The sequence below is a fragment of the Xyrauchen texanus genome, chromosome 18 (assembly GCF_025860055.1).
Source record: "Xyrauchen texanus isolate HMW12.3.18 chromosome 18, RBS_HiC_50CHRs, whole genome shotgun sequence".
In the NCBI taxonomy this organism is placed as follows: domain Eukaryota; kingdom Metazoa; phylum Chordata; class Actinopteri; order Cypriniformes; family Catostomidae; genus Xyrauchen; species Xyrauchen texanus.
The window spans coordinates 13,280,167-13,306,845 of NC_068293.1; the positions used below are offsets into that span (position 1 = coordinate 13,280,167).

A 26,679-nucleotide genomic window follows, 5' to 3' on the forward strand; every position below is an offset into this window, starting at 1 on the left:
AGTTTATTGTTCAAAATGGTCGTTTGTCGTGTGTATCCTGGATGCTTCATCGTTCAGAAACAACTTTTCATTGATTGCTTATACATGATCATGAGCAATTGAAGGTCTGGCTTATCACACTGAACCTGGATATCAGTACACCCCTACATTTTCTCAAATATTTGAGGGTGTGCAGTGAACATTTTAACCCTGAGGATTTCAGACATCTAAAGAAACTAAGGGTCAATATCTGAATTCATCGGCTGTGCCCGTACTGTTTTTCCAGCAAACTCAGATATGTGTGAAAACATTCGCCTCTCTCGGGCTCTGCACCGCTCCACTCCTCAACACCCGATTTCTATTTCACTCGCTCATCACTGCCTGCATTAATATGTCTGTGAAGCTTCTCTTCTGTGATATCACCTGTACCATTGATCTCACTGTGTAAACCCTGTGAATCTCAGCTAAACATTGTGTGGCTTGAATTCCTGACAGCCATATAGCCTATATATTTCTGGTAAAGAAAAAGCACAAGTAGATAACGCAACGGCATTGCTCCAAAATAAGGATGGTTATTTACTGCAGTAATATTTTTAGTATTATTATTTGGAAGTTCTTTTTTATTTTATATTGTTTTGGTTTATGAACAGCACTTGGTCTGTGCAAGTTTCTCTTGTAAACAATGACACGCTTCCTGACTCCTCCACGGGACCTTGCCAACAAGCTTACGTCATCCATCTCATGAGCGCGCATCACAGAGGTGTATAGGTGCGAACGTTTGTATTAAAAAAATATTGTTTTGTTTCTCAAAATAATCATCGTTTGGGTTCAGAAGAACTATATTTGTCAACTGGAGTATGCATGAATATGCATTTTGGATGGTCAAAAAATGGAGTACATTCACTTGCATTGTTTAAAAGAGGACGCCTGAAATGAAATCCTAATAATCTTAAATTCTGTTTTGATGAAGAAACTCAGATACATCTTGGATGGCCTGAGTAAATTATCAGCAAATTTTCCTTTTTGGGTGAACTATTCTTTTAACTATCCATTTAAAGTGGTGCATAGAACTGAATGCGTCTCCTATCTCCTCATAAGTTTTACAAATGATCTATACAGACATTCATTCAGCTTGTGTGTCATAAATGATAACTTTAATGGAGTGGAGTGTTTAAATGCAAAATAGAGGTGATAAAGGGAAAATTCTTAAACTATTTTGACTGGTCCAGTATCAACTTGACAACACTTTTGGCCCTCATTCTTGACATCCTTAACACTGGAACAACACTTATCAATGCTCTCAGCTATTTTTTTTTCTTGCAATAAAAACAAAAATTATGTTTCAGTAAAACCCTCCATAATTCACAATGCTGAGAAAAAAACATTTGCATGAACTTGGACTTTTATGTCAATAATGTTTCATTACTTTCATTAAGGGACAAGCCCTTTAATATGTCCCATCTCAACTGCAACTCAACATAGGACAGAAAAAGTGCTCACCATGGAAGTTCCTGGTTTCTTTAATTTTCCTTTTGCAGTTAATTCTTCAAAAGAATGATGCACAACAAATCTACTTCAGAACTGCATTTCGGACTTGTGGGGGCATAAATACAAAATGTGCTTTCGAAAACAGTTTGATAAATCAGTTATATCATTCAGTATCTCTAAATCTTCCTATGCCAGTAAAAACACAGCAACCACCTCTTACATCATGCACTAACCAGGTGTGAGATGGTAAAGCAACGTTTGATAAAAGCCATAATTTAAGCAAATTGTTTGTCCTAACCAGCTGCAACAGTGACAAGAAATTAGCTTTCTGTGGCATTCTGTTGATAGCTCCACCCACTGTGATCTTATTGGTCTAAAAATCCTGTTCCTCATAATTTTACTTTAAACATCACATATATTCTAACTGGCTGCAACTGTGTCACGTCACATTGTAGTTTTACCTTTAGTGTGGACAGACAAATTGTTACTGGAAAATGGTCAGATTGCACCTGGTTAGGACACAGACCAACACAGGCCAAGAGGATTCCTATTTGCAATCCAATTTCTCTTGGCTTGTTTGATTTGCCAACACACTTGGAAAGTTTAATCACCACAAGGAAGATAGTTCAAAAACCATATTGCCAAAAAGGGGAAGAAGGGGGTACACAGTTGATACTTGTTGATTAATTGAGCAGTCCAACATACAACTGCCAGGAATATCTCAGTTCCTTCAACACTAGAAGTCTAATGCTGATGAGTCTCCTGGAGTAAAATTATATTGATTTCATATTAAATTGTCTGAAGTACTGGGGAAAAGCAATCTTTAGAGTTCAGGTGTCTCATTATGGCCCAGCAAACAGTGGAATTAACGGTCCATCATAGTTGATCAGTTGTGATCTGAGATTATGGCCAAGTGACATGCTGAATCCTTTTCTTCATATCCGGTGACTTAATGTCCTTCTGCTTAAAAAAAAGAGAAAAATAAATTAAATATAGAAGAACCTAAAAGGAAACCATGCACAGAATGTTTGTTCAGTTCAGATTTACTGCCGAGCATGGGTTGCATTAATCGAATTCTCCGTCATTTACCGTTGTTTTTTTAAAAACATTGACTGATAATTTCATATGCTGTCTGTCATGTTGTTGATGAAACACAAAAGATAAAAAAAATAAAATAAATAAAAACTATATTTTAACCCATTGCATCAGTTTTGACTTCACTGTGTCTCTTCCGCACACTACCACTGTGTGTGCCCTTATTTTGCCTTGTAGTATTAAGAAGTGTATTAACAGGTGCCATCACCATTAAAGCCTGGCAATACAGGTCTCTTTTGAACAATTGTGTTTCAGATTTTGAGGAGAGGGTCTCTGAATTAATCACTGCATACTTCATCATTTACATTAGTGTGTTGATGCATTGTGTGTTACTTTGTTATAGTAAAGTGCATAAAGTACGATAACAAAATGAAAGCACGCATCTTTTCAGCCAATTACATGGCTCTCTGGAATACTCTATTCTGATTGGCAATGGACTCATCCAGCAGTCTGATGTCCGCTCATTTGGGTTCTGTGAGCCCCCTCTCCTGCTTTTCGGATCATGGTGCAATCTCTACAAGTAAGCTAATAAAATTATTTCAACTCAAGTCAACGTTTCATGTCCTGTACTAAGCTGAATAATGAGTCAGAAGGTCATTTTCAGATGGCCGTTTGGCAATTTCTTTACAAAAGGTCCACTGTTGGAGCAATCATTAGAAAATGGAAGAAGCTAAACATGACTGTCAATCTCCCTCGGACTGGGGCTCCATGCAAGATCTCACCTCGTGGGGTCTCAATGATCCTAAGAAAGGTGAGAAATCAGCCCAGAACTACACGGGAGGAGCTGGTCAATGACCTGAAAAGAGCTGGGACCACCGCTTCCAAGGTTACTGTTGGTAATACACTAAGACGTCATGGTTTGAAATCATGCATGGCACGGAAGGTTCCCCTGCTTAAACCAGCACATGTCAAGGCCCGTCTTAAGTTTGCCAATGACCATTTGGATGATCCAGAGGAGTCATGGGTGAAAGTCATGTGGTCAGATGAGACAAAAATAGAACTTTTTGGTCATAATTCCACTAACCGTGTTTGGAGGAAGAAGAATGATGAGTACCATCCCAAGAACACCATCCCTACTGTGAAGCATGGGGGTGGTAGCATCATGCTTTGGGGGTGTTTTTCTGCACATGGGACAGGGCTGACTGCACTGTATTAAGGAGAGGATGACCGGGGCCATGTATTGCGAGATTTTGAGGAACAACCTCCTTCCCTCAGTTAGAGCATTGTAGATGGGTCGAGGCTGGGTCTTCCAACATGACAATGACCCGAAGCACACAGCCAGGATAACCAAGGAGTGGCTCTATAAGAAGCATATCAAGGTTCTGGCGTGGCCTAGCCAGTCTCCAGACCTAAACCCAATAGAGAATCTTTGGAGGGAGCTCAAACTCCGTGTTTCTCAGCGACAGCCCAGAAACCTGACTGATCTAGAGAAGATCTGTGTGGAGGAGTGGGCCAAAATCCCTCCTGCAGTGTGTGCAAACCTGGTGAAAAACTACAGGAAACGTTTGACCTCTGTAATTGCAAACAAAGGCTACTGTACCAAATATTAACACTGATCTTCTCAGGTGTTCAAATACTTATTTGCAGCTGTATCATACAAATAAATAGTTAAAAAATCATATATTGTGATTTCTGGATTTTTTTTAGATTATGTCTCTCACAGTGGACATGCACCTACGATGACAATTTCAGACCTCTCCATGATTTCCAAGTGGGAGAACTTGCAAAATAGCAGGGTGTTCAAATACTTATTTTCCTCACTGTAATTAAATTACATAATTATAATGCAAATCAATATTTTACATCCATGTATTTATTTATTTGGTTAGAAGCCATGTAATATGTTGAATAATGTACAGTCAGCCAGTTCTTATCACAAAATAAACCCCTTCAGGGTGATACAATTCCCTCCGCTCCCCACCCATCGCGGTTTATTGTACGTTAATAACAGGCTGACTATACATTCTCCATTCCTTAATCAGAGTGCAGCCATTACATTTAGAGCAGAACTGTCAGTTATATTAGAGGAGTACCTGTATTAGAGCTTCAGAGATGTGTGTGCTTCTCATCCGACACTTTCTTGTGATATTAGGCACACTGAAAACATTCTGTGAACTTGTGCATGCATGCGCATATTTTACATTTTCCAATGTCAAGTTAATTTCAAATTTAAACTGTATGTAAACGGCAAAGTTTAAAAATCTTCTTTGTGGTTGATTGACAGGGTTCTTGGGAAGTCAAAAAATGTAAAATTTAATCCAATCCATTGTGATGTATATGACATTATAATGGATGCTACGCCCCTGAATGTAGTAGGCTACTTATAAAATTAAAACAAGTGTGACGGACCATGTAAATAATAACAGACCATGATGGAACTTTCACAACTCAATCCATTAATGTGATGGATAAAGATTATTTCTAGTGTAACCTCTGCTGCCAAGAGATGACAACATCAAATACACCATCATCTACAGAGAAGTATTTGGACACATAAAACACACTTAAGTGTCAATGTGGACGAGTTAATAAAAAATTATTTAGAAAACGTAAGTGAGAAAGTTAGAACTGAGAAACCGTGAAGTATTATTTGTGGCAATAAAATATATTGTGGAGATACTGTGGAAGAGGGGGCTTAGCGAGCGCCAGTTTGTGAATGGAGAGCGAGGCCAGGAGGAATGAATGGTAAGGACTTGCACCTGTGCGTAATTTCTCTAACAGCTGTTCTGTGTTTCAGCGAGTGGTGTTGGGGAGATAAATAGCTGACGAGAAGCCAGAGAGAGAGAGAGAGACCCAGACCTGTGTGTGTGTTTATGTTGTCTGAAAAAATACTAAAATATATATATCCGCTTCCTCATTCCTGTGCTACCAGGGAAGTTACAGTGGTGCCGGAAACCTGAGATTTGTTCAAAAGATACGCCGTCATGGAGTCCTCGCCCTTCGCCAAACTCATCAAGACCATCGGCAGCATCCACCAAACTCAACATCAAGCTCTGCTTGAGCTGCGTCAGGAGCAGCGCTTCCAGGCCCTCCTTCAGGCTCAAGCAGATTGAAACCCCAGGAAGATTCATCCAATGCGACCCTGGCCGCTGCACCCGCCAAGTCAAAATTCACGCTCACGAAGATGGGACCAGAGGACATTCCCGGAGGCTTTGGAGTTATTTGAAAGTGCGGCGGAAGTGTCGGGATGGCCATAGTGGGCGTCCGGCTGTTGCCGCTGCTGTCGGGAGAAGCTCAACTAGCCGCCCAACAACTCCCAGATACCCTCCTGGACTTCAAATGAGCCATCTTGCAACAGGTCGGCTGGAGTCCTGAACAACATCGCCAACACTTCCGCTCCCAGTTTAGCGAGCCTGGCTGCCCATTCGCATTCGCCCAACAGCACCTATTACAGGTGGCTGCTGACAGAGGTGCATGATACAGATGGGGTAGTAGACCTTATGGTGCTGAAACAGTTCATCGCTCTGTAGCTGAGAAGAACAGCGTAATAGGTCAAGTGCCACCATCTGGCATTTATAGACCAGGCTATCCACCTGGCGGTGTATCTGGGGAGGCGAAGACTCTTCTCTCCCTGTGTCTCTCTACCTCTCACCCTTCCTCTTCTCCATCCTCCCTTTTCTCAATCCCTACTCCCCAGAATCGGGTGTCCTTGCCCCCGAAACCCCCTGCCCAGACATGGGGCATCTCCAAACCTCCTATTCCCCATGTGTCTGTCTCCTCTTCCCCACAGAATAGTGACTCCACAGTCACCGGTGCAGGAGTAAAGACTTGCCCTGAGGGAATGACGGAATCCCAGGCATTTCCATGACCAATGTCAGCAATGAAGGTGGGGGCATTGGTTCTGATGGGCACAGGCCGCTGTCGATCGAGCTGGGACATAGCAGATACCGGTGAGTATCCAAGGGGGTACAAATCTAGCCTTGGTGGATTAAGGCTGTAATCAAACCTCGATTTATCAATGCTTGGTTCAAGACGAGGCTTTGGGTGCAGCAAGCTGGGTGAGGTGTGTGCATGAGGCTATTCATGAATACCCTTTATTGTCCGTCATTATTCAATTTAAGGGGCATAGAATAGGCAGGTAGTCCATACCTAAACCATTCACTGATTTTGGAGATAAATTGGCCGGCCTTTCAAACAATATTATGGGGAATGTGTGGGGATGGGTCCTGCGCTTGGGTAGCCCAGTGTGGGATGTGCGCAGCATTGGCTGGGGAGGTGATGCTTGAGGTGTCAAAGTCAGCACCACATCAGGGGGATGTGAAGGAAAGGGAGGGGCCCTGCAATCCTTGGCATTTGTGGAATTCCCCTTGACAACACCCTTAGGCATGCCATAGATCATGTGAAGGTGATTAATGGTCAATGGCTTCAGCCATTCTCCGGTGGTGTGCGACATGCCACGATTGTCAGCTGGTGAATCCTCTGGCAAACCAAAAGTGCCATTGCACCCTCTTCCGCTTACTGAGGTCCACTTCGAAAGAATTGGGATGGACATTGTTGGGCCATTAGGGCGATACGCACAGGGGCATCTGACGCATCCTGAGTTGGGATCCTGAAAGATCCTAAATGGCCAAGTCGCTACGTTTATATCACACGTCGGATAGGGGGTTGGGGGCCGCACTGTCTCAGAGGGTGAAGGGGGAGGAGCACCACGTGTTGCAAGTAAGTCGCAAGCTCTCGATGAGGGGTCCAGCAAGATGAAATGGGTGGTCTTCACCCTACGATACAATTTACTGGGATGAGCCTTCACACTCAGTTTGGAGCACGCCCCGCTCCAGAAGCTTCACCGCATGAAGGATGCCAAAGTGGATCTCCCGTTGGTATCTAGCAGGGTGGGATGGTCGGAGGCAGGCGGTGAGGTATGTGGAAGGAGGGGCATGGCTGAGCGCTGGTTGGTGAATGGAGAGCGAGGCCGTGAGGAATGAATGGTAAGGATATAAAATACAGTCAGGTCCATAAATATTGGGACATCGACACAATTCTAATCTTTTTGGCTCTATACACCACCACAAAGGATTTGAAATTAAACTAACAAGATGTGCTTTAACTGCAGACTTTCAGCTTTAATTTGAGGGTATTTACATCCAAATCAGGTGAACGGTGTAGGAATTACAACAGTTTGTATATGTGCCTCCCACTTTTTAAGGGACCAAAAGTAATGGGACAATTGGCTGCTCAGCTGTTCCATGGCCAGGTGTGTGTTATTCCCTCATTATCCCATTTACAAGGAGCAGATAAAAGGTCCAGAGTTCATTTCAGGTGTGCTATTTGCATTTGGAATCTGTTGCTGTCAACTCTCAATATGATATCCAAAGAGCTGTCACTATCAGTGAAGCAAGCCATTATTAGGCTGAAAAATCAAAACAAACCCATCAGAGAGATAGCAAAAACAGTAGGTGTGGCCAAATCAACTGTTTGGAACATTCTTAAAAAGAAAGAACGCACCGGTGAGCTCAGCAACACCAAAAGACCCGGGAGACCACATAAAACAACTGTGGTGGATGACCGAAGAATTCTTTCCCTGGTGAAGAAAACACCCTTCACAACAGTTGGCCAGATCAAGAACACTCTCCAGGAGGTAGGTGTATGTGTGTCAAAGTCAACAATCAAGAGAAGACTTCACCAGAGTGAATACAGAGGCTTCACCACAAGATGTAAACCATTGGTGAGCCTCAAAAACAGGAAGGCCAGATTAGAGTTTGCCAAACAACATCTAAAAAAGCCTTCACAGTTCTGGAACAACATCCTATGGACAGATGAGACAAAGATTAACTTGTACCAGAGTGATGGGAAGAGAAGAGTATGGAGAAGGAAAGGAACTGCTCATGATGCAAAGCATACCACCTCATCAGTGAAGCATGGTGGTGGTAGTGTCATGGCGTGGGCATGCATGGCTACCAATGGAACTGGTTCTCTTGTATTTATTGATGATGTGACTGCTGACAAAAGCAGCAGGATAAATTCTGAAGTGTTTCGGGCAATATTATCTGCTATTATTCAGCCAAATGCTTCAGAACTCATTGGACGGCGCTTCACAGTACAGATGGACAATGACCGAAACATACTACGTAAAGCAACCAAAGAGTTTTTTAAGGGAAAGAAGTGGAATGTTATGCAATGGCCAAGTCAATCACCTGACCTGAATCCGATTGAGCATGCATTTCACTTGCTGAAGACAAAACTGAAGGAAAATGCCCCAAGAATAAGCAGGAACTGAAGACAGTTGCAGTAGAGGCCTGGCAGAGCATCACCAGGGATGAAACCCAGCGTCTGGTGATGTCTATGCATTCCAGACTTCAGGCTGTAATTGACTGCAAAGGATTTGCAACCAAGTATTAAAAAGTGAAAGTTTGATTTATGATTGTTAATCTGTCCCATTACTTTTGGTCCCTTAAAAAGTGGGAGGCACATATACAAACTGTTGTAATTCCTACACCGTTCACCTGATTTGGATGTAAATACCCTCAAATTAAAGCTGAAAGTCTGCAGTTAAAGCACATCTTGTTCGTTTCATTTCAAATCCATTGTGGTGGTGTATAGAGCCAAAAAGATTAGAATTGTGTCGATGTCCCAATATTTATGGACCTGACTGTATATTAGGGATGCACCGTGTGGCAGGGCGGAGAGCGGGGCCGGGTCGTGATTCCACACACCCGGCCCCTAATCAGGCTAATCAAGCCTGAGAGAGGGATAAAGGCCGACTGGAGACTCAGTGGGACAGAGAGATATATTTACGGCCAGCTGTCTGACACCTGTGTGTGCGTTTGAGTCTTTTGGTTCAGTTTTATATTAAACTATTATTTATATTGTCAAACCAGTTCTAGCATCCTCCTTTCCATTAATCCCTATAAACTGGTGCTGAAATCCGGGAAGGAGGAGGGATGCACCGTAGTAGATTCCTCGGCACTACCATCAACCCCAACGGAGCAGCCGCGGCCATCTGCCGGGGGACGGAGGAGCCCGGACGCCTGACAGCAGACGTACCGCTGCCGACCGCAAAGGGAGAAGGGGATCCTAGCCGACCGCATGGAGTGGTCAAGGCTGCTGCCAGGAGCGGGGGGGGGGAGACCCCTACCCGCCACTAAACGCGGCACGGCAGGGTCGTGATGACCGCCGGCCGCGAGTGGGGAGGGCTCCCGGCCAACCGCCTAGAGTGCGAGAACCGCTGCCAGGTGTGGGGGAGACCCCTTCTGCTTCCTGAGAATGCGGTGGGGTGTTCCGTCCGCCAGGAGCTGGAAGACTGCCTCCGATCTGCCAGGGGAGGCGTGGATGTCGTCCATTGGTGGTTGGAAGAGTGGCCGGGGCCCAAGCTACAGCGTATCGGAGAACCGGCAAGTGTTTTTCTCTCTCTCTCTCTCTACCACTACCGTTCCGTGTTGGCCTTTCCCTCTCTTTTTTAAAATGTTTTGTTAATTTGGCACGATCACAGTTATGGTGTGCCACATTTTTTTTTCTTTCCCTCCCCTTGTCCCTTCCCTCATCCAAGTAGACAGGGATGGCCTGCCGGCAGACAGGACGGAAGGCACGCCCCTCCAACGGGAAAGAGTGGGGGGATGTATGTCATGCCGGGGGCTACCCGGCCTGAGAGAACCACTTTACATTAATGTGTGGAAATAATTGGGTGTGCTCTTTTATATGTAAAGAAACACAAACCTCTAACTACACATTATTTCAATAGAAATGTATAGCTTATTAAGAAACACTTTATTAATAACTAGTATACTGGATAATATAGCAATAAAATTAACAGTAATTCCAGTACAAGTCATCAGTTGAAATGAAGTCGTTTTTGTTTTTTTGGCAAAACATTTTCAACTTGTATCTGGACTTTAAAGGATTCAGATCACTTTTTTGTTCAATTTAGTTGTAAGATATCAGCTCACTTTTCATTCAAACAGTTATTTTTTTGGAAACCATTCAACTTAAATATTACCATTTGTAAACAAATAATAATATATTATAATAGTAATATATCTCAATCATGCAACTTTTTTATTTTGACATTCTGAACTCTCCAGGAAGTCCTGCAAGTGTCTGTTTGTAGGCAAGTTCACAGTAGTTTAATTCACTTCTTATTAAAATTCTGGTAAAAAAAACAAAAAACAATTTCATTCTAAATGCATAAGTGAACCAAACTATTGAGCATCTACATCTGAGATGTTGTTCGTGAGTAATGCTCAAATATTGCGCACCGCATGAAGGCTAAAAATAGCCGCTTGTGTGTAAATAGAGCAGCGCCATTCACTGACGCGCTGGAGCTGTATGGGAATTTTATATAATTACTTATTAAACAAAGCCTTTTGTGTTTTTCAGAGCTATTGCATGTCTTCAAGTGGCTTTGAATAAAATGCACGGGTCATATGAACTACTTTAATTATGTTTTTATGGTTCTTTTATGTGATTTTTTTGAGCTTGACAGTAACAAAGATGACTAACACACAGTATCGGATTTGGATCGGGCTCGTCGGATCGATACCCGATCCATCTAAAAGCTTCATTATCCGAGCAATTCCGATCCAGGTATCGGATCGGTGCATCCCTAAAATATATCCGCTGTGTGCAGTTTTTGTTACGCTGTCTCACGCTTCCTCATTCCTGTGCTATCAGGGATTTTTTTTTTATTAGTATTATATATTCATACATTTTAAATTTGGCTAAAGTGTCCAAATACTTTTTGGGGGGCCCTGAATATCACACAACACAAGTGAAGCTAAACAAACACTTTCTCCAAAATGTACTTCATACTCACAGCAGTGTGAGGTTCTCCATCACTGGGTGCTGTGCGCTTTAGCTTGGGTGTCGCATTGTTAGAATGTACCAGGGAATTGGCAGTGTTAGAATTATTGCAGGTGCCTGAAGGGCTCTTGGGGCTGGCTCCTGGTGTGGATACTGGGGTCTTATTGTGGGAATTTGAGGATGAGGAGGAAGAACCATTTGAAGAGGATCCAGAGAGCTTGCGAATGGGGTTTGACAGACTGACACTAGACACTGGGGGCTTCAGGCGATCTGTGGTAACAGGTGCTGGCGATGTATCAGGTTTCTTCAGCTTAACACTGCCAGTGTAGGTAGAGCTGCCATCAAAAACGATCAATGGCCTCTTCCTGCCACTATCTGAGCTTGAACTGAAACAAAACCATTAAAAAATATATATAATATAAAAAAGGATGGACATTTTAATTAAATTACAAAACAGTTACAACAGCTGACATCAAATCATGCACAGCTGCATGACATCCCTGCAAAAATCAGGACTTTTCTAAACTACTACTAAGGTATACTGAGAAAACAAGGGCAGTCTATAACTCTTTCATTAATTAAATGCTTTTATATGAAGTGACTAACCAAAACAATGACAATTCGATCATCATTATTATTATTATTCACCCTCATATCATTCCAAATTTGTATGATTACATTTTTAAGTGGAACACAAAAATCTTATGCAGACAGTTCATAATGACCACCAGATTACACAGCCTCAGTGGAGGTGACGATTATCAGTGAAAATGTACATTTCAGTCTTTTACTCATACAAAGCTATCGTATGGAAGACTGAATATAGAACATAAACCACATGAATTTGATGGTGCTTTTGGGTCCTTACTTGAGCTTGACAACCATGGGCACTATGAACTGTCACTGTATGGCAAGAGCTATGAAAAACTCCTGCACCTGCACTACTTATGAGGAACTTGTATGCATGCAAAAGTTGTCCTCATCACACACCTGTGTGCACTGGAGGAGCACTGTCGTGCTCTAGTCCTCTCCATTCTCTTCCCCCAGCGTGTGTTGGGAAGATCTCTCTGCGGGAGTGGAATGACATGCCGCAGGTACATATCTGTGAGCCGGTCACGGTCCACATCACCATCGACCGGTATACCCCTCTACAACAAAATATGTTACTACGGTTAACAACTACGGTTGCTTTAATCATTCAAACTTAGGTCAGGTTCGTTAGAAAAAGACTTAATGAGAGTAAAAATATGCATATAGAAAGAACACGTAAATAATAACCAGTCCCGCTTAATTAAAACATCCACGTGCCTCCTCGTCTCACCTCATGTAAAACGAGCTGAATGAATTCTTGAGAAAGGAGCTCCGGGTGAAGAAGAAGGTCGATTTTAGGAATATTTACAGCAGCGTTTGTTGTAGGATTTTTCGTTCTGTCGTCCCTGTGCGACGCCATGTTTCTCATTCCATTTCCGGAGAACGCAGGAAGTCGTCTTCTTCTATGCTGATATGAGGAGCGTTTAACAACAGAAAAACCACTACTGCCATCTAGAGCCAAATGTACGTTAGGACAGAATCAAACACACCTACTTAATACAATGAGCAAAAAATGAACTTTGATTTACTTAACTTTTTCAGTTGGATTGACAGACATTTAGTTATCTCACGAAATAATTCCAAACTTTCATTGGCACATTATTTTAATTCTGTGTTGAATATCTTGAACTAGCTGCAAATGAAAGCTTAAATTAATATTTAAGGTTTAATACAAGTTATTATTTTGTTGGTAATGAACATTGTGCCGTAAATCCTGTCGATTGATCTTAAAATGTATTGAACCCGGAATGTAACAATTTATTGGGTAAAAATCACAATCAATTTGTAATGTATTTTTTACATTCATGGCTAAAGCTTTGTTATGCATGTGTGCCAACCAACTATAACACAATTTGTTTTAAATTATTCCTCTCATCAACAGTAAACCCTAATAAGTTTTGAAGCAATCAGTTACATACATTTTTTTAAAGTTATTAAACTCCCTTGGTTAAGTTAATAGAAATTTCACATTTTAATTTTGTACTTTACATACTGTTGCTCTTAACATGAAAAATTTAATAAGCTAACTTGTACATCATACATTTAACTTGAAACGTAATGTAATTTTTTTTTTTTACTTCTACTAGAAATCAGCTAGCAAGTAGCCTACGAAGTACAGTAAATGCTAGCATACTTAATGCATGCTAAATGGGAACACCGTGCTTTAATTAGCATAGGTATTGCTCAATTAGTAAAACAATATCTGAATATACAACTTGTACCTGTGCTCAACCTAAACTCCACTTTTGACCATAATGGTAATGTCCAAAATTCCAACATAACAGAAACTCTTCTAAATAACACAGCAAGACATTAAACATAACAAGTCTCCCCCTTTATGTTCATCTTGCACAAAGGCATTATAGAAGACTTAATTTTAACATTTACTCTCCGTGTCAGGTGCCATGCAAAGCATTCTGGAAAATAAAAATCCCCTGAACAATTCAGGTTATTTAAAAGGTGTAAACTTAGTAAAATCAAAAGAAAGAGAAAGTTCTAAATACTCATCAAGGTTAATTTATTTGAACTAATTTGTATGATTTGACTTTTCCCTACTCAAAACAATTAAGTCTAGGCCCTCCATCAATGACAGACTCAAATATGTTTGAGTTTAACAGGCATTTCTTATTGAAGTTTCTAAAATTATGGACAGGTTCCCGGGGCACGTTAACACAAATGTGGTCATGCAATCTCGCCATTTTACAAATGCCATCCCCGTGTGGTAAGAGATGAGTCCAGTTATATTTGCGCATCAGTGCCACAAGAACATCTCAATCTTATCTCAAAGTGCATTCATATACATTTTTGAAGCCGACTTCAAAAGCTATTTAAGAAACTATAAGTACATTTACAGCACTAATTCAATTGACTATGAAATTATGTTTATTTGTGCATTTTGATGCGTTTGATGGACAAAACCCTTCCAAAGACATTGTGACATGGTTATATTACACACAGAGTGATTATTTCAATAATACTATAAAAATGTGTTTGAGTTGGTTAGATTTGTGATGTAAAGTAAAACAAAAAAACATGCAAACATACATTCAAATGCTTCTTTAGATTTGATGTAGAATCCTAGCAGTTGACAGGATATTAACTTTTGGAAGACATAGTGATGTTTTGCACGTCTCCTTAAAAATGAAATTATCTCTATGAAATAGACCGCTCCATCTTCACCTAACTGGCTAGTAGCGACTATCAGTTCTGAGTGCAATGGCACACAACCTCTTTCCCTCCCCCTCTCTTACGAAAACACTCAAAGACTTACCAAATGTATATCAGAGGTGTGCTGATTTAGAATTAAAAATTTACAAAATTGAAAAAAAAAAGAGAATGATTAGGATGATCAATACATTATTAAGAATTTAATGTTGTTGCCTTGTTTCTATAATCATGTAATCTTTCAAAAAGTAACTATAGTCCAATTTCATGTATTTTTAAATGTAATTGATTCCAATTACAAGTACTTGATTTTTGTAATCTGATTATGTAATCCAGATTACATGCATACATGCATACATTTTTTTTTGATAATATCCATTAATGAACCAGGAAATAACGATGTGATTACAAACCCCTGTAGCCAGCCCCATCACCCCTACTGTAGAGGCACTGGCATTGAGATGCATAAGTGTGCATACTGTAGGTGAATCTGTGAATCTGGTAAAAAAAAAAAAGGCTTAAAATGGTAAAGAACAATCACAAATATATTGTTAAACAATACAATTTATTCAAGTTTATTTGATAAAAAAACTGAAATAAAACAGCCCACAGTCTGCAGTTTCACTTTGGCAATTTTTTGTTTGTATTTTTAACTGGTTTAACCCATGGTTGTAAGTATTACTGACAATCATAATTAGAATTTGATCATGGTGGTATGTTAGAAATTGATATGGAAAGGCTTATTTAAGTCACATCTGATATTGCTGCCATAGGCAATAGCGGTCTGCTATTACTTCTGTGAAGACTGCAAAAGGCTACTTTCAAGTATATCTTTTCATTAATCCATTCATTACCTTTGCACGTTTTCATTCATTCTTGTCATCATAAATGGCCTGAGTGTGGCAGCTTTGCTAACTAATATGTAGCTGATGAAGCAATTCAGTCATCAACTAATGTTCCTGTAGCTCAACTGTCAGACCATGTTTTTTCCCCCCAGGGAATGCACATATTGATCAAATGTATAGCCTGAAGCATTGTAGGTCACTTCAGATTAAAGAATCTGCCAATGCATCAAATGCAAATTAACTATTCAACCATTTAAAGACCACTTAACCATGAATAAATTCTACCAGACATTCAATGTTTCATTTCATTAGTTACATTAAAACTCTTTTCCAAAAATCAACAGTTTAGTTGCTTTATTTTCAAGTTTCCTTGTTTTAAAAATTTGCAGAACATGTAGAATCTTACAGAAAATAAACAAATTACCCATTTCAGGAACATGAATGTACTGTATATTGCTTTGAAGAACTTCGGCTGATGCTGATTCCTTCATTACTGCAGACAATGACGTTTGGATTTGTAAGTATTCCATTCATTGTGTCCTCATCTTCATAGGATTTCAAGCACGATCCTTTGAAACCAAGCTGTGCCAATAAATACCATGACTGGCAAAAGTGTGTCATATCTAAACATATCAACAACCTTGGCTTGGTCATTTTGAAATAATAGTTCAACCAAAGATGATAATTCTCATCTCAATTCATATCACTTATGGCATCTCAAACTTGTATGACTTTCTTCTGCGCTACATATACAAACATACTTTATGTACATAAAGGAAATAAAGGCAGCATAAAGGTAATCCATACTCGATTGGTTTCAATGAAATGATACAAACGGTTTTGGGTAAGAAACAGGTACAAAGGTACTCAAATGTTGACATCTGCTGTCTCCTTGGTTTGCATTCACAAGAGAAGCTCAGTTACACTTCCTTGCATTTGACGCAACCAATCGCTTGCGTCAGAAGACATGGATGAAACAACACGAGTCGTATTGATACCCTTTATACTGTCTTTATGTCCTTTTTGGAGCTTTAAAGTTTTGGACCCCATTTAATTGCACTGAATGGATATAAACATTCAATAGAAATAAAAGAAGAAACAAAGTCTTACGAGTTTGCGATGGCATGAGTGTAAATTATGAGAAAATTCAAATTTCTAGGTTAACTATTCCTTTAAATATACTTTGGTTCAATCCTAGACTGAAGACTGGGTCTCACTGCTGCACACATAAATTTTGCTGGGTCTTATACGCCTGCGACTTCTTCCAGGAATCTTGGGACAGATCTGAAAGGTCTTTGGCATAAACTCCAGGCAGGCTTCACGAAACTTTCGAATTCTCCAGCAGTATATCACCGGGTTGAAGACTGCTTTTAGGTAACTCAGCCAGAGCGCTCCGATGCTGATCGGGTAAAAAGCTGAGCTGAGGTAGAACTGCCTATTAAACACTGCCAACAGACTCACCACTGTATGTGGCAACCAGCACACAGAGAATCCAATGAAAAGAATGAGGATGGTGGTGAAAGCCCTGGTTTTGAAACTCATGTCCACGTTGACTTGGGGACGCTGCAGAACAGTTAAACCCAATTTGCTGACATGGTTGATCGCAACACTGCCTTCACTGGTATGATTGTGGATACGCAGTGCATTTCGACGGACTGTGTTTAGAATACACAGGTATGAGTACAACATCACACCGAATGGCACAAAAAACACAGACACTGCCAGTAGCACCGTGTAACCCCGGTCCGCCAGTGATTCGCTATATCCGAGAATGCATTGTGGTACTTGCGCCCCAATCCCAGCTGTCCTCCAGCCCACCATGGATGGTAGGGTTACGCATATTGACAGAGCCCATGATGCCGCAATGAGAATTTTTGCCCGATGGGGTGTCAGCTTGTCTTGCCGTTGAACTATGATGAGGAAGCGATCAACACTGATTATAAGAAGGATAGACACTCCCTCCAAAACAAACAGCCAGTAAAGCATGACTGACACACGGCAGAATCCAAATCCGAAGCTCCAGTCCGTTGCCAGAGTGACGGCAGTGAAAGGCATGCACAACAGCGATAGCATGATGTCAGAGAAGGCTAAAGTGGCCAGGAGTAGATTAATTGCTGAACGCATTGCTGGTTTCTGATACACAATCAGACACACTATGGCATTGCCAAGAAAACCAATGGTGATCATAAAGATCATGATGGCAGCCAGTGCCACCCTGAGAGTAGTGGGCATAAGGGAAGTCTCAGCCTCTTGTATCTCAGTTTCCATTGGTTCACGGCCACACCCATCCAATAAGCTGCCATTACATGCAAACATGGCAGCTGTTACCAGGTATCATCCATTCAAGGATGAAATGTCATACTTAAACCTTTGCCATGGTCCTGTCATCAGCCTTTGAGGACATTACTCTCCACACTGAAGATATTGTAAAGATCTGAAACAGAAGACAATAATAGGCATTTCAATAACAATGCATATTTTCACATAGAGTAAGGTCCAAAAGTCTGTGACCACTTTGGATTTTTTTTTCAGTTAAACCTGGAAATGAACATAAAGATTCTGTATTTTGAAAAAAAAAAAAAAAAAAAAGGGAAAAATAAATATTTAAGATTCTGCATTATTAAAGGGGGGCCTAGATAGCTCAGTGGTAAAGACGCAGGGTAATTCAAATTCCAGGGCATGATGAGTGACTCCAGCCAGGTCTCCTAAGCCACCAAATTGTCCCGGTTGCTAGGGAGGGTAGAGTCACATGGGGTAACCTCCTCATGGCTGCTATAATGTGGTTCGTTCTCGGTGGGGTTCATGGTGAGTTGAGCGTGGATGCCACGGTGGATGGCGTGAAGCCTCCACATGTGCTATATCTCCGTGGCAATGCGCTCAACAAGCCATGTGAAAAGATGCGCAGGTTGATGGTGGAGGAAGCTGGGATTCGTCCTCCGCCACCCGGATTGAGGAGAGTCAAGCATTTACACTAGTTTTATGAAAGCATTTACACTAGTTTTCTCAGACTTCTGGAACACACTATATATAATTTTGTAATTAACATATACCTAACAACCTCATTTTGCAGCATCCATGTTACAAATTGGATACATCACCTGTTAGAAGGAAAAGTCTCTTTGTTTTGTCACTCAATGTGTGAATTATAATAGCAAAAGAACAATGGACAATTTCAGCCACTGACATTTCTCTGACACAAGTTAAGAACTGCATAATTAATGAAGTACTTAATTATAGGGGAATCATTGATGGATTTATCAATAAGAGAAAGCAACATATAAGCTGGGGTCCAAATGTCTTATGCATATTGAAAAACTTTTATCTGGAAATAAAGTTTTACAAAATTTTAAGAAAAATAAATGCACCATAGTAGAAAAAATGTCTGTATATTTAACAGTAAAAGAATGTAAAAATGCTGCAGTAAAAAAAAAAAACAACAACAACAACTGTTTATTAGTTAGCAGGCAGTTACGTTAACACACACAGTGAAACAATGATAATACTGTATATTTAACAAGACAATACATATAATTGTATACTAAAATATTGTTTTATTAAATGTAAAAAAAAGTGATTTTACTGTTTAATTAATGGTAAAAATGTTAATTATGTTCAGCAAGAGAATACATGTCCCAGTACAATAACTAGGTGTTCCCAGAAGTCCCTGTGTGACCCAACACATTACATTATATTTTATGGGAATAGTTATACTTATTTTTAATATCAGTTATACACATTGGGGTGTTCTGTGTGTTGTATGTAGTTTAATGTAGCTTAGTTCATGTTTACTGCATTGTTTTAGTGTCACTTGTGTAATAATGATTGCTCCTAGAAGGGTCACTCTTGATGAACTTTGTCATCATGTGGCTTTAGTAGCTACTACATTACATTACATTTATGCATTTGGCAGACGCTTTTATCCAAAGCGACTTACAGTGCACTTATTACAGAGACAATCCCCCCCGGAGCAACCGGGAGTTAAGTGTCTTGCTCAAGGACACAATGGTGGTGGCTGTGGGAGATAAAAAGGTGATAAAAAGTTAATTTAAGGTTAAAAGCAGACTTTTACATTCCCAAAAGTTTAGCATATCAAGTTTCTATAATTTTTTAATATAAACTGTAGTGAACTGTAAAATATACAGGCATAAGAATTACTTCCCGTAAAGGCTAAACATGGTCACTCACCGTATTGTCCACAGTACATTTCTGACAAAAACAGCTGGTAGTATTTCACCATAATTTAAATGGAACAGTTTTTTTTAGAATGTGGTTTCTGACATTAGGACCCCAATGTATGTATTCAACACTTCATCTCCGACATAGAGTCAAAACATTTATGTAATGATTCTTTTGCATTAAACATCTGCAATATGTCTTTTGCTGAAAGCCGTTGTGCATGGCACAATATGGTGAACATTTACAAACATCCAATCATCACTTCATGTTTACAGATAAAAGAGGGAATGATGCTCACTCAAAGGAAGCTGCTGTTGTCATGGTTACTCTTGAGTGGAGATATAGAATGCCGTGCAAATTCCAAGAATTCATCTTAGAACCATGACACCTCCATAATCCTAGACAAGATCATAACAAACACACACACACACACACACACACACACACACACACACACACACACACACACACACACACACAAAATAAGACACATTACAATAATTACAGAAATGTAACAATGAAAAATGGGTCCTTGGAGGGAAAGTGATGTTGGTAGATGAAAAAAATAGTCTTTCTCTATCTCCAAAACTCTATGTTGGTCAACTCCATTCTATTCCACCATCATACTAATGGAGGCTTTAAAAATATTCCATTTATCAAACTGAGTGGGACATTGGACACCAAAGTGGCATAGACAGGGGTTTGTTTTCTACTTTTTTAAAGGTCCATAAAAGTTGGTGTCAATCTTTTTAAAATCCCCAGTAATTACCACATATTTGCCAGGTTTTCTCCATGTAACCTTTCCCTGCGATCTTATGCTGGTGAAACACAAGTGCGGACAGAAGACAAGAAAGGTTTTGAACTCTTTTTGTCCTCAGGCGAATAGTCTTGGGGATTTTGCCCATTCCATAGCCATCTTTGTGAATAAAAATACAATACTCAATGCAATACCTCAAAATACACACACATAGAAGGCAAAACATGAGAACTGATAGTACCATTGAAGAATCCAGAAAGAGGACACTAACATCCTGATTTGTAACATCATCAATAGGTTGCTAAGATACTATGGGAAGCATGTTGGTTGACAATTGATAGGATAGACATCAGAAAAATGTATAGACATCAGAAAAATTATTCCTTTCTGAGGCATAGTGAGGATTTAAATAACCTCACATTTAGGTATGTTAACAGAAACTGGTCATGATGGCTGTTTCAATCCTGGGCTCATCCTGCATGATCATCACCTATTCTACAGGTTCTAGAGTTGAAACACTAAAAACAAGCACTCATATAGTCTAAAAGTAAAAGAACAAACATCTCTTTTCTCATCAGATTTGTTCAAACGGTCTTTATATCATTTCAGTAACAGATAGAAGACATTCGTTCACATGTTATTAACAGAGAACACATACTCCACGGTATTTGGTTCTGAACTCAACCATGTAAAATGGTGAGACAAATACAAGATGTCTTTCATAATTGTTTACATTTCACATACTACAACTGCTTTCTGTCAGATTATTATATCATATCATCGCAATAACACACTGGGGGGAGGGGGGTGTATGCTATGCTACAAACAGGTTAGGTTAGATTATATCGCAGATTTGAAGATTGATCACAGGATAAATCATATTTAATTTCATCAGTTCTCACGTGGAAGATATGTTACAGCTCAAATGTGCAGCGATTTTACCTTTTTATCCACTGAAAGCAAAATATCTGTTGGACGGTGACCGTAAAAATCCGAAACAGGTGAAGGACAAGATGTTGACAGTTGCAGTTTGATTTTAGAGGATTGCTCTTATTGCGAATTCTTGCTGTATGAAACACATCCGACGGGGTGAGGAGCGAGTGTGTGACGACGGCAATAATAATAATAATATTAATAAAATAAAAAAAAAATGCCGAATTAGCGTTATCTTGAGGATTTCAGACAGAGAGGAATTGAGACAAACAGCATCCAGTAGTTCATTCTAGGAGGTCATCAATATTGACGTAAAGATGGGGTAGATGTCCGAGATATCGCGACTGGTTGCATTAGTTTGATGTACAACCATCGGTATTAAAAATGCATAGGCCTACCGTTTTTTGACCTAATGAAGGCATCTCCAGATGAAATAGAATGGTGTAAGATTCAATCTCATTTACGCACACAAACACATGCATGCTATGGAATGATTTTCCGGACATTATTCAAAAGGAATTGCAAATTGTATTTGCATTTGCGTTTTCAATTTGTGGACGCATAAAATTTGACATAATCCAAACGCAATTGCAAATCGCGCATTACCGTTTGCATTTTAGTTTAAGTGAACGCACAGTGACTGCCAGATTTCAAATGGAAAAGCAAAGTCCGTTTGCAACTGTGTTTCCCATATCTAACGAGTTTTCGCCCAGTCATATTTAAATAGCAATTTCAATTACCATGTCTGCTTTTTCACTTTCTCAGCGTCGCGTATGTAGCCAGACAAAACTCAAATGGAATACTAATTCCCTTAGTATTTCCATTGATGCCTTAACACAGAAACCTGTCAATCAGGGTCAAGGGTGGGATTATGCTAAGGGGCGTGTTTGTCTTGGGAAGTGACGTCACTCACAGTCCAGGTCAAGAGTCATTATATAAACAAGCATTAAAAGTAATGGACCAGAAATCTGTAAGATGGCATCACTGCATCATTCTAAGGAAGCATAATATCTTGAGTTTTGACAGTTTTGTACATTTTTCTTTTTTAAAACTAATTTTTAAGTGTGTGAACAACGTTGCACCAGAAATAGTCTGTCAACTAGTAAAAGAGCGGAATAAGAACTAGAGGCACAATAAGTGGAAACTAAAGCCGCAAAACGTAGAACAACATTTGGTCAGACATCATTTTCAGTAAGAGGCATACAGTTGTGGAATGCATCTGAAATTAAAACATTGACAGACTTCAAGGTTTTTAATACACATTTAAAGCAATGGGTGAAACTGAAACAACTTTGTGAACACTGACTGTACAGGACATAACACAATGCATACAAACATAATGTTGCATATGTGAGCACGCACAGACATATGCACCCTTTTGTGTTCTTGTATTGTTAAATGTGTCTAGACTTTGATTTATAGTGACTTCCACATCTACTTAACCCCATATCTTATTTCATATATGGGATGTATTTGTTGTATGTATTTTATTAATTATAAATCTTAAACTCAATACTCTGTAATTTTTGTTTTAAATTTATAAGCCTAACCAGGGACAGGGGTTGCAAATTAGTCATGGCTAGAAACATGTATGCGTGGCATCTACTTTGTAGGCCTATTCTTTATAAAGCAATGTTCTATGCATTTGTCCCTGTCAAATAAATATTAAAATAAATACAAAATAAATAAAGAGGTGATGCCCTGAACAGACGCCGGTTTATTTGATCTTGACTGTCGACTGTGAGTGACGTCTCTTCCCAAAATAAACACGCCCCATAGCATAATCCCACCCTTGACCCTGACTGACAGGTTTCCGTGTAAGGCATCAATGGAAATACTAAGGGAATTAGTATTCCATTTGAGTTTTGTCTGGCTACATACGCGACGCTGAGAAAGTGAAAAAGCAGACATGGTAATTGAAATTGCTATTTAAATATGACAGGGCCAAAACTCGTAAGATATGGGAAACACAGTTGCAAACGGACTTTGCTTTTCCATTTGAAATCTGGCAGTCACTGTGCGTTCGCTTAAACGAAAATGCAAACGGTAATGCGCGATTTGCAATTGCGTTTGGATTATGTCACATTTTATGCGTCCACAAATTGAAAACGCAATTGCAAATACAATTTGCAATTCCTTTTGAATAATGTCCGGAAAATCATTCCATAGCATGGTGTGATCCACTTGGTTATATGCAAATGTGCAGGGGTGTAACTCTGCTCTGAATGTTAGGGGGGAACAACAGTGTTGGTCGATGTTCAGGTATAATCAAAGAACACTATAAAGTACAAACACATGATTTACGCAAAAGTACTTTACCAAATAAAACACACTGTTGTACACACACACACACACACACACACACACACACACACACACACCACACACACACACACACACACGTAGTGTTTCCATGTTTTATGGGGACTTTCCATAGACATAATGGTTTTTATACTGTACAAACTTTATATTCTATCCCCTAAACCTAACCCTACCCCTAAACCTAACCCTCACAGAAAACTTTCTGCATTTTTACATTTTCAAAAAACATAATTTAGTATGATTTATAAGCTGTTTTCCTCATGGGGACCGACAAAATGTCCCCACAAGGTCAAAAATTTCGGGTTTTACTATCCTTATGGGGACATTTGGTCCCCACAAAGTGATAAATACACGTGCGCGCACACACACACACACACACACACACACACACACACAAATAGTTAAGCCTTCACCCATAGGTAAGGAACTGTCTATCAACATTATTATCTGCAATTTATTTTGTAGCCATTAAAAACAAAATAAAATAAAAATATCACAGATTATTTTACATTTTGTTCGCCTGTTCTTGACTGTCATTGAATTGTAAATTAGTTAAATGTCTGTTTAAACTACTCGAGAACAGCATTTTTACATTTTTCAGAACACATGGAATGTTGATGTATATCCTTGTACTAAATGTTTACTCTAATTATGTACCATAGTATATCTATACACTAAAGGGGTGGACACCTGGATCACCACCACCACCTCCTCTTCTTCAATACACACACAAACACATATATATATATATAGCTATAGCTATTATCTCCTTTGAGTGAATTAAATTTAAACTGATCAGCATTTAACCTAATGTGATTAAGTTAATTATTTTAGTGGAACTAATCAATATTTGTATCACATATATACTTTTGAGCTAAAGATGTATTATTCTAAGTATCTTAATATCTGTTCTTTGTGATGTGATGCTCGTACAAGCAGTTTGAGACCATATCTGTCTTAGGAGACAGTGTGTCTTCTGACTAATTGGCCTAGGTCACGTAGGCCACTTCTCTAGTCTACATGACCTAACAACGTACATTAATTGTGAATGTTTTCTGCCAGCTCAATAAGAATACCACTTCAGATGCCCTGAGAGAAAGTACAATTATCTCTATGTTTTGAGTTCCAATATGATAAGACCAGTCTCCAACAGAAGCATTGTAGTAAAAGATCCTGAATAGGAGAAACTGTGTGTATGTTTCTCCAAAAGTATTTCTGGTTCAAGAATTCAGTGAAGTGAGAATAGCAGTCAAGAGGTGAACAACTGGACCTCAGAGATCTACTATTGTCCATAAAGGGAAGAATCTCCATGGCCTATGACCTGACTCGGACCACTGGAGCCTATATACGGAACTAAAGCGTCATGCCAACAATCAATGAGATAAACGATGTACACGATGACCATGTTCAGAAATGTTCTATAGTTATCTATGCTTGTAACTAATCAGAATTCTAGAAGCTATAGCATTAACGTCAACTTGATGCTGTATCTGACAATAAGTGTTGATGTTTTTGGACCTGAGTTCGGTTCGTGATTCTCCTGTCTTCGAACTCAGAGGCTTTTGTACTGCTGACTTCTGCCATTTGATTAAGCAAACAACTGTCTTCAGTAAAATTCAACTAATTTGATTGACACCTCGATTCTTGGTCTTCATTCCAAGCCTACTGGTCTACAGTCCCAAGCTGTAATCCCCTACAACACAAACATAAAATTAATAAAATAAAATGTAATGTTTTTGGTACTTTATGTGCTTTCATATATTGTTAGTATTTTGATACTCTCTTGGTTGGAAATATGATACAATGGAACATTAGAGAGGGTGCAATAGCTAGAGAAGGACCACCTAAATAAATTGTACTTGATCCAGCCCATTAGCGCTTTGTGCACACAATTTTGCCAACCCACTTACGCTTAGACTTAGAGCATCCTTGCACAAAAATACCAAAATTTCAGGGCCATACCTACTGACTTTGCCCATGTAACTTATCGGCAATGTCCCTTTCAAGGCAAGTCCTTCCACTTGGCGGACATCTTTGAAACGCTGGCAGGCAGGCATAAAAGTAAAGCTCCTTAGTCTTTGAATGGGGGAAGACCGAAATCTCCAATCAGGTACACCTCCACTACGAGAAGTCCTAACATACGTCCAAAACCTCTCTTCTGTTAGAAAAGACAAGATACTAAACTAAGCCTACCACCCCTCCAATGTCTATGCATAAAACCAATCCCCTGAAAAATTAAGTAGAAGGGTGATGTGAGAGGTGAGCCACAAGACTGCCTCCATCTTGGCACAGTCTCACTCCTCCACTTAATCCCTCTCCAAAAACTCACAGATAAGGACTGTGTGGGTCCAAAATGGTTGGTCTAAATTATGATCAAAGAACATATTTAAAATCAGCAGTAAAATCTGACAATATTGGTATCATAAATTGTGCTTCTTTGCTTAGATCACACTAAAAACACTATTTTTCAGGCTGTTTCTGCACATGCACATGTGCATTCTCGAGCTGACTGACAGGCGATGTCTGTATCTAAAATGGGATTGGCACTTTTAGCTTTGAGGCGGGACTTCCTTTTCTGCATCTGTCAATTTCTCCCATTCATTTTAATACTAGGATAAATACTAGGATACATCTAGCATAGATATAGAGCTATTAAAATAGGGCCCAGAATGTTTGTTGTGTGCTTAAATCGTTGATCAACATAAATATGACCTTCAGCTATTATTGCATCGGTATATCTTGTTCTCAGCCACTGTGATATGAAAGTAAATAAAAATGTATCAAACCCAAAAAGTGTAATGTTGCAATCTGCACTTTTATCATTTTTATCAATTTAGACAATTATCAAAAATCTGTATTCTGAAATGTGTTCAAAGTTCAGAGTTGCAGACAAATGTGTAAAATGACAAAAACAATCTTTAATTGCATATTTACTTTTGTATTCTAATTCAGTTTCTCAGTACACATAGAGTAATTAAATCTTACACTGAATTATATTTAAATAAACAATATATAATCCAGGTAATAAGTAATATGATCTGTTTTGATTGCCATATATTTTCCAGCTCTTGTGATAGGTCAAGACTTTGTTGGCCC

The 26,679-nt window shown here is 39.5% G+C and overlaps 2 protein-coding genes across 2 annotated transcripts; both read right to left on the bottom strand.

Moving 5' to 3' along the window:
• Positions 1-1,126: 1,126 nt before the first annotated feature.
• c18h2orf49 (chromosome 18 C2orf49 homolog) lies at positions 1,127-12,783 on the bottom strand. Its single transcript, XM_052148608.1, has 4 exons — positions 12,617-12,783; positions 12,286-12,443; positions 11,309-11,681; positions 1,127-2,427 (listed from the first exon to the last, which is right to left on the bottom strand). Exons 1-4 carry the CDS (start codon positions 12,752-12,754, stop codon positions 2,371-2,373), a joined length of 726 nt encoding a protein of 241 aa, XP_052004568.1. The 5' UTR covers positions 12,755-12,783; the 3' UTR covers positions 1,127-2,370.
• Positions 12,784-16,139: 3,356 nt separating this feature from the next.
• Positions 16,140-21,644, bottom strand: LOC127659001 (high-affinity lysophosphatidic acid receptor-like). The gene is made up of 3 exons (XM_052148604.1): positions 21,271-21,644; positions 19,870-19,969; positions 16,140-17,829 (listed from the first exon to the last, which is right to left on the bottom strand). The coding sequence occupies exon 3, from the start codon at positions 17,709-17,711 to the stop codon at positions 16,590-16,592; it is 1,122 nt and encodes a 373-aa protein (XP_052004564.1). The 5' UTR covers positions 17,712-17,829; positions 19,870-19,969; positions 21,271-21,644; the 3' UTR covers positions 16,140-16,589.
• Positions 21,645-26,679: the final 5,035 nt, after the last annotated feature.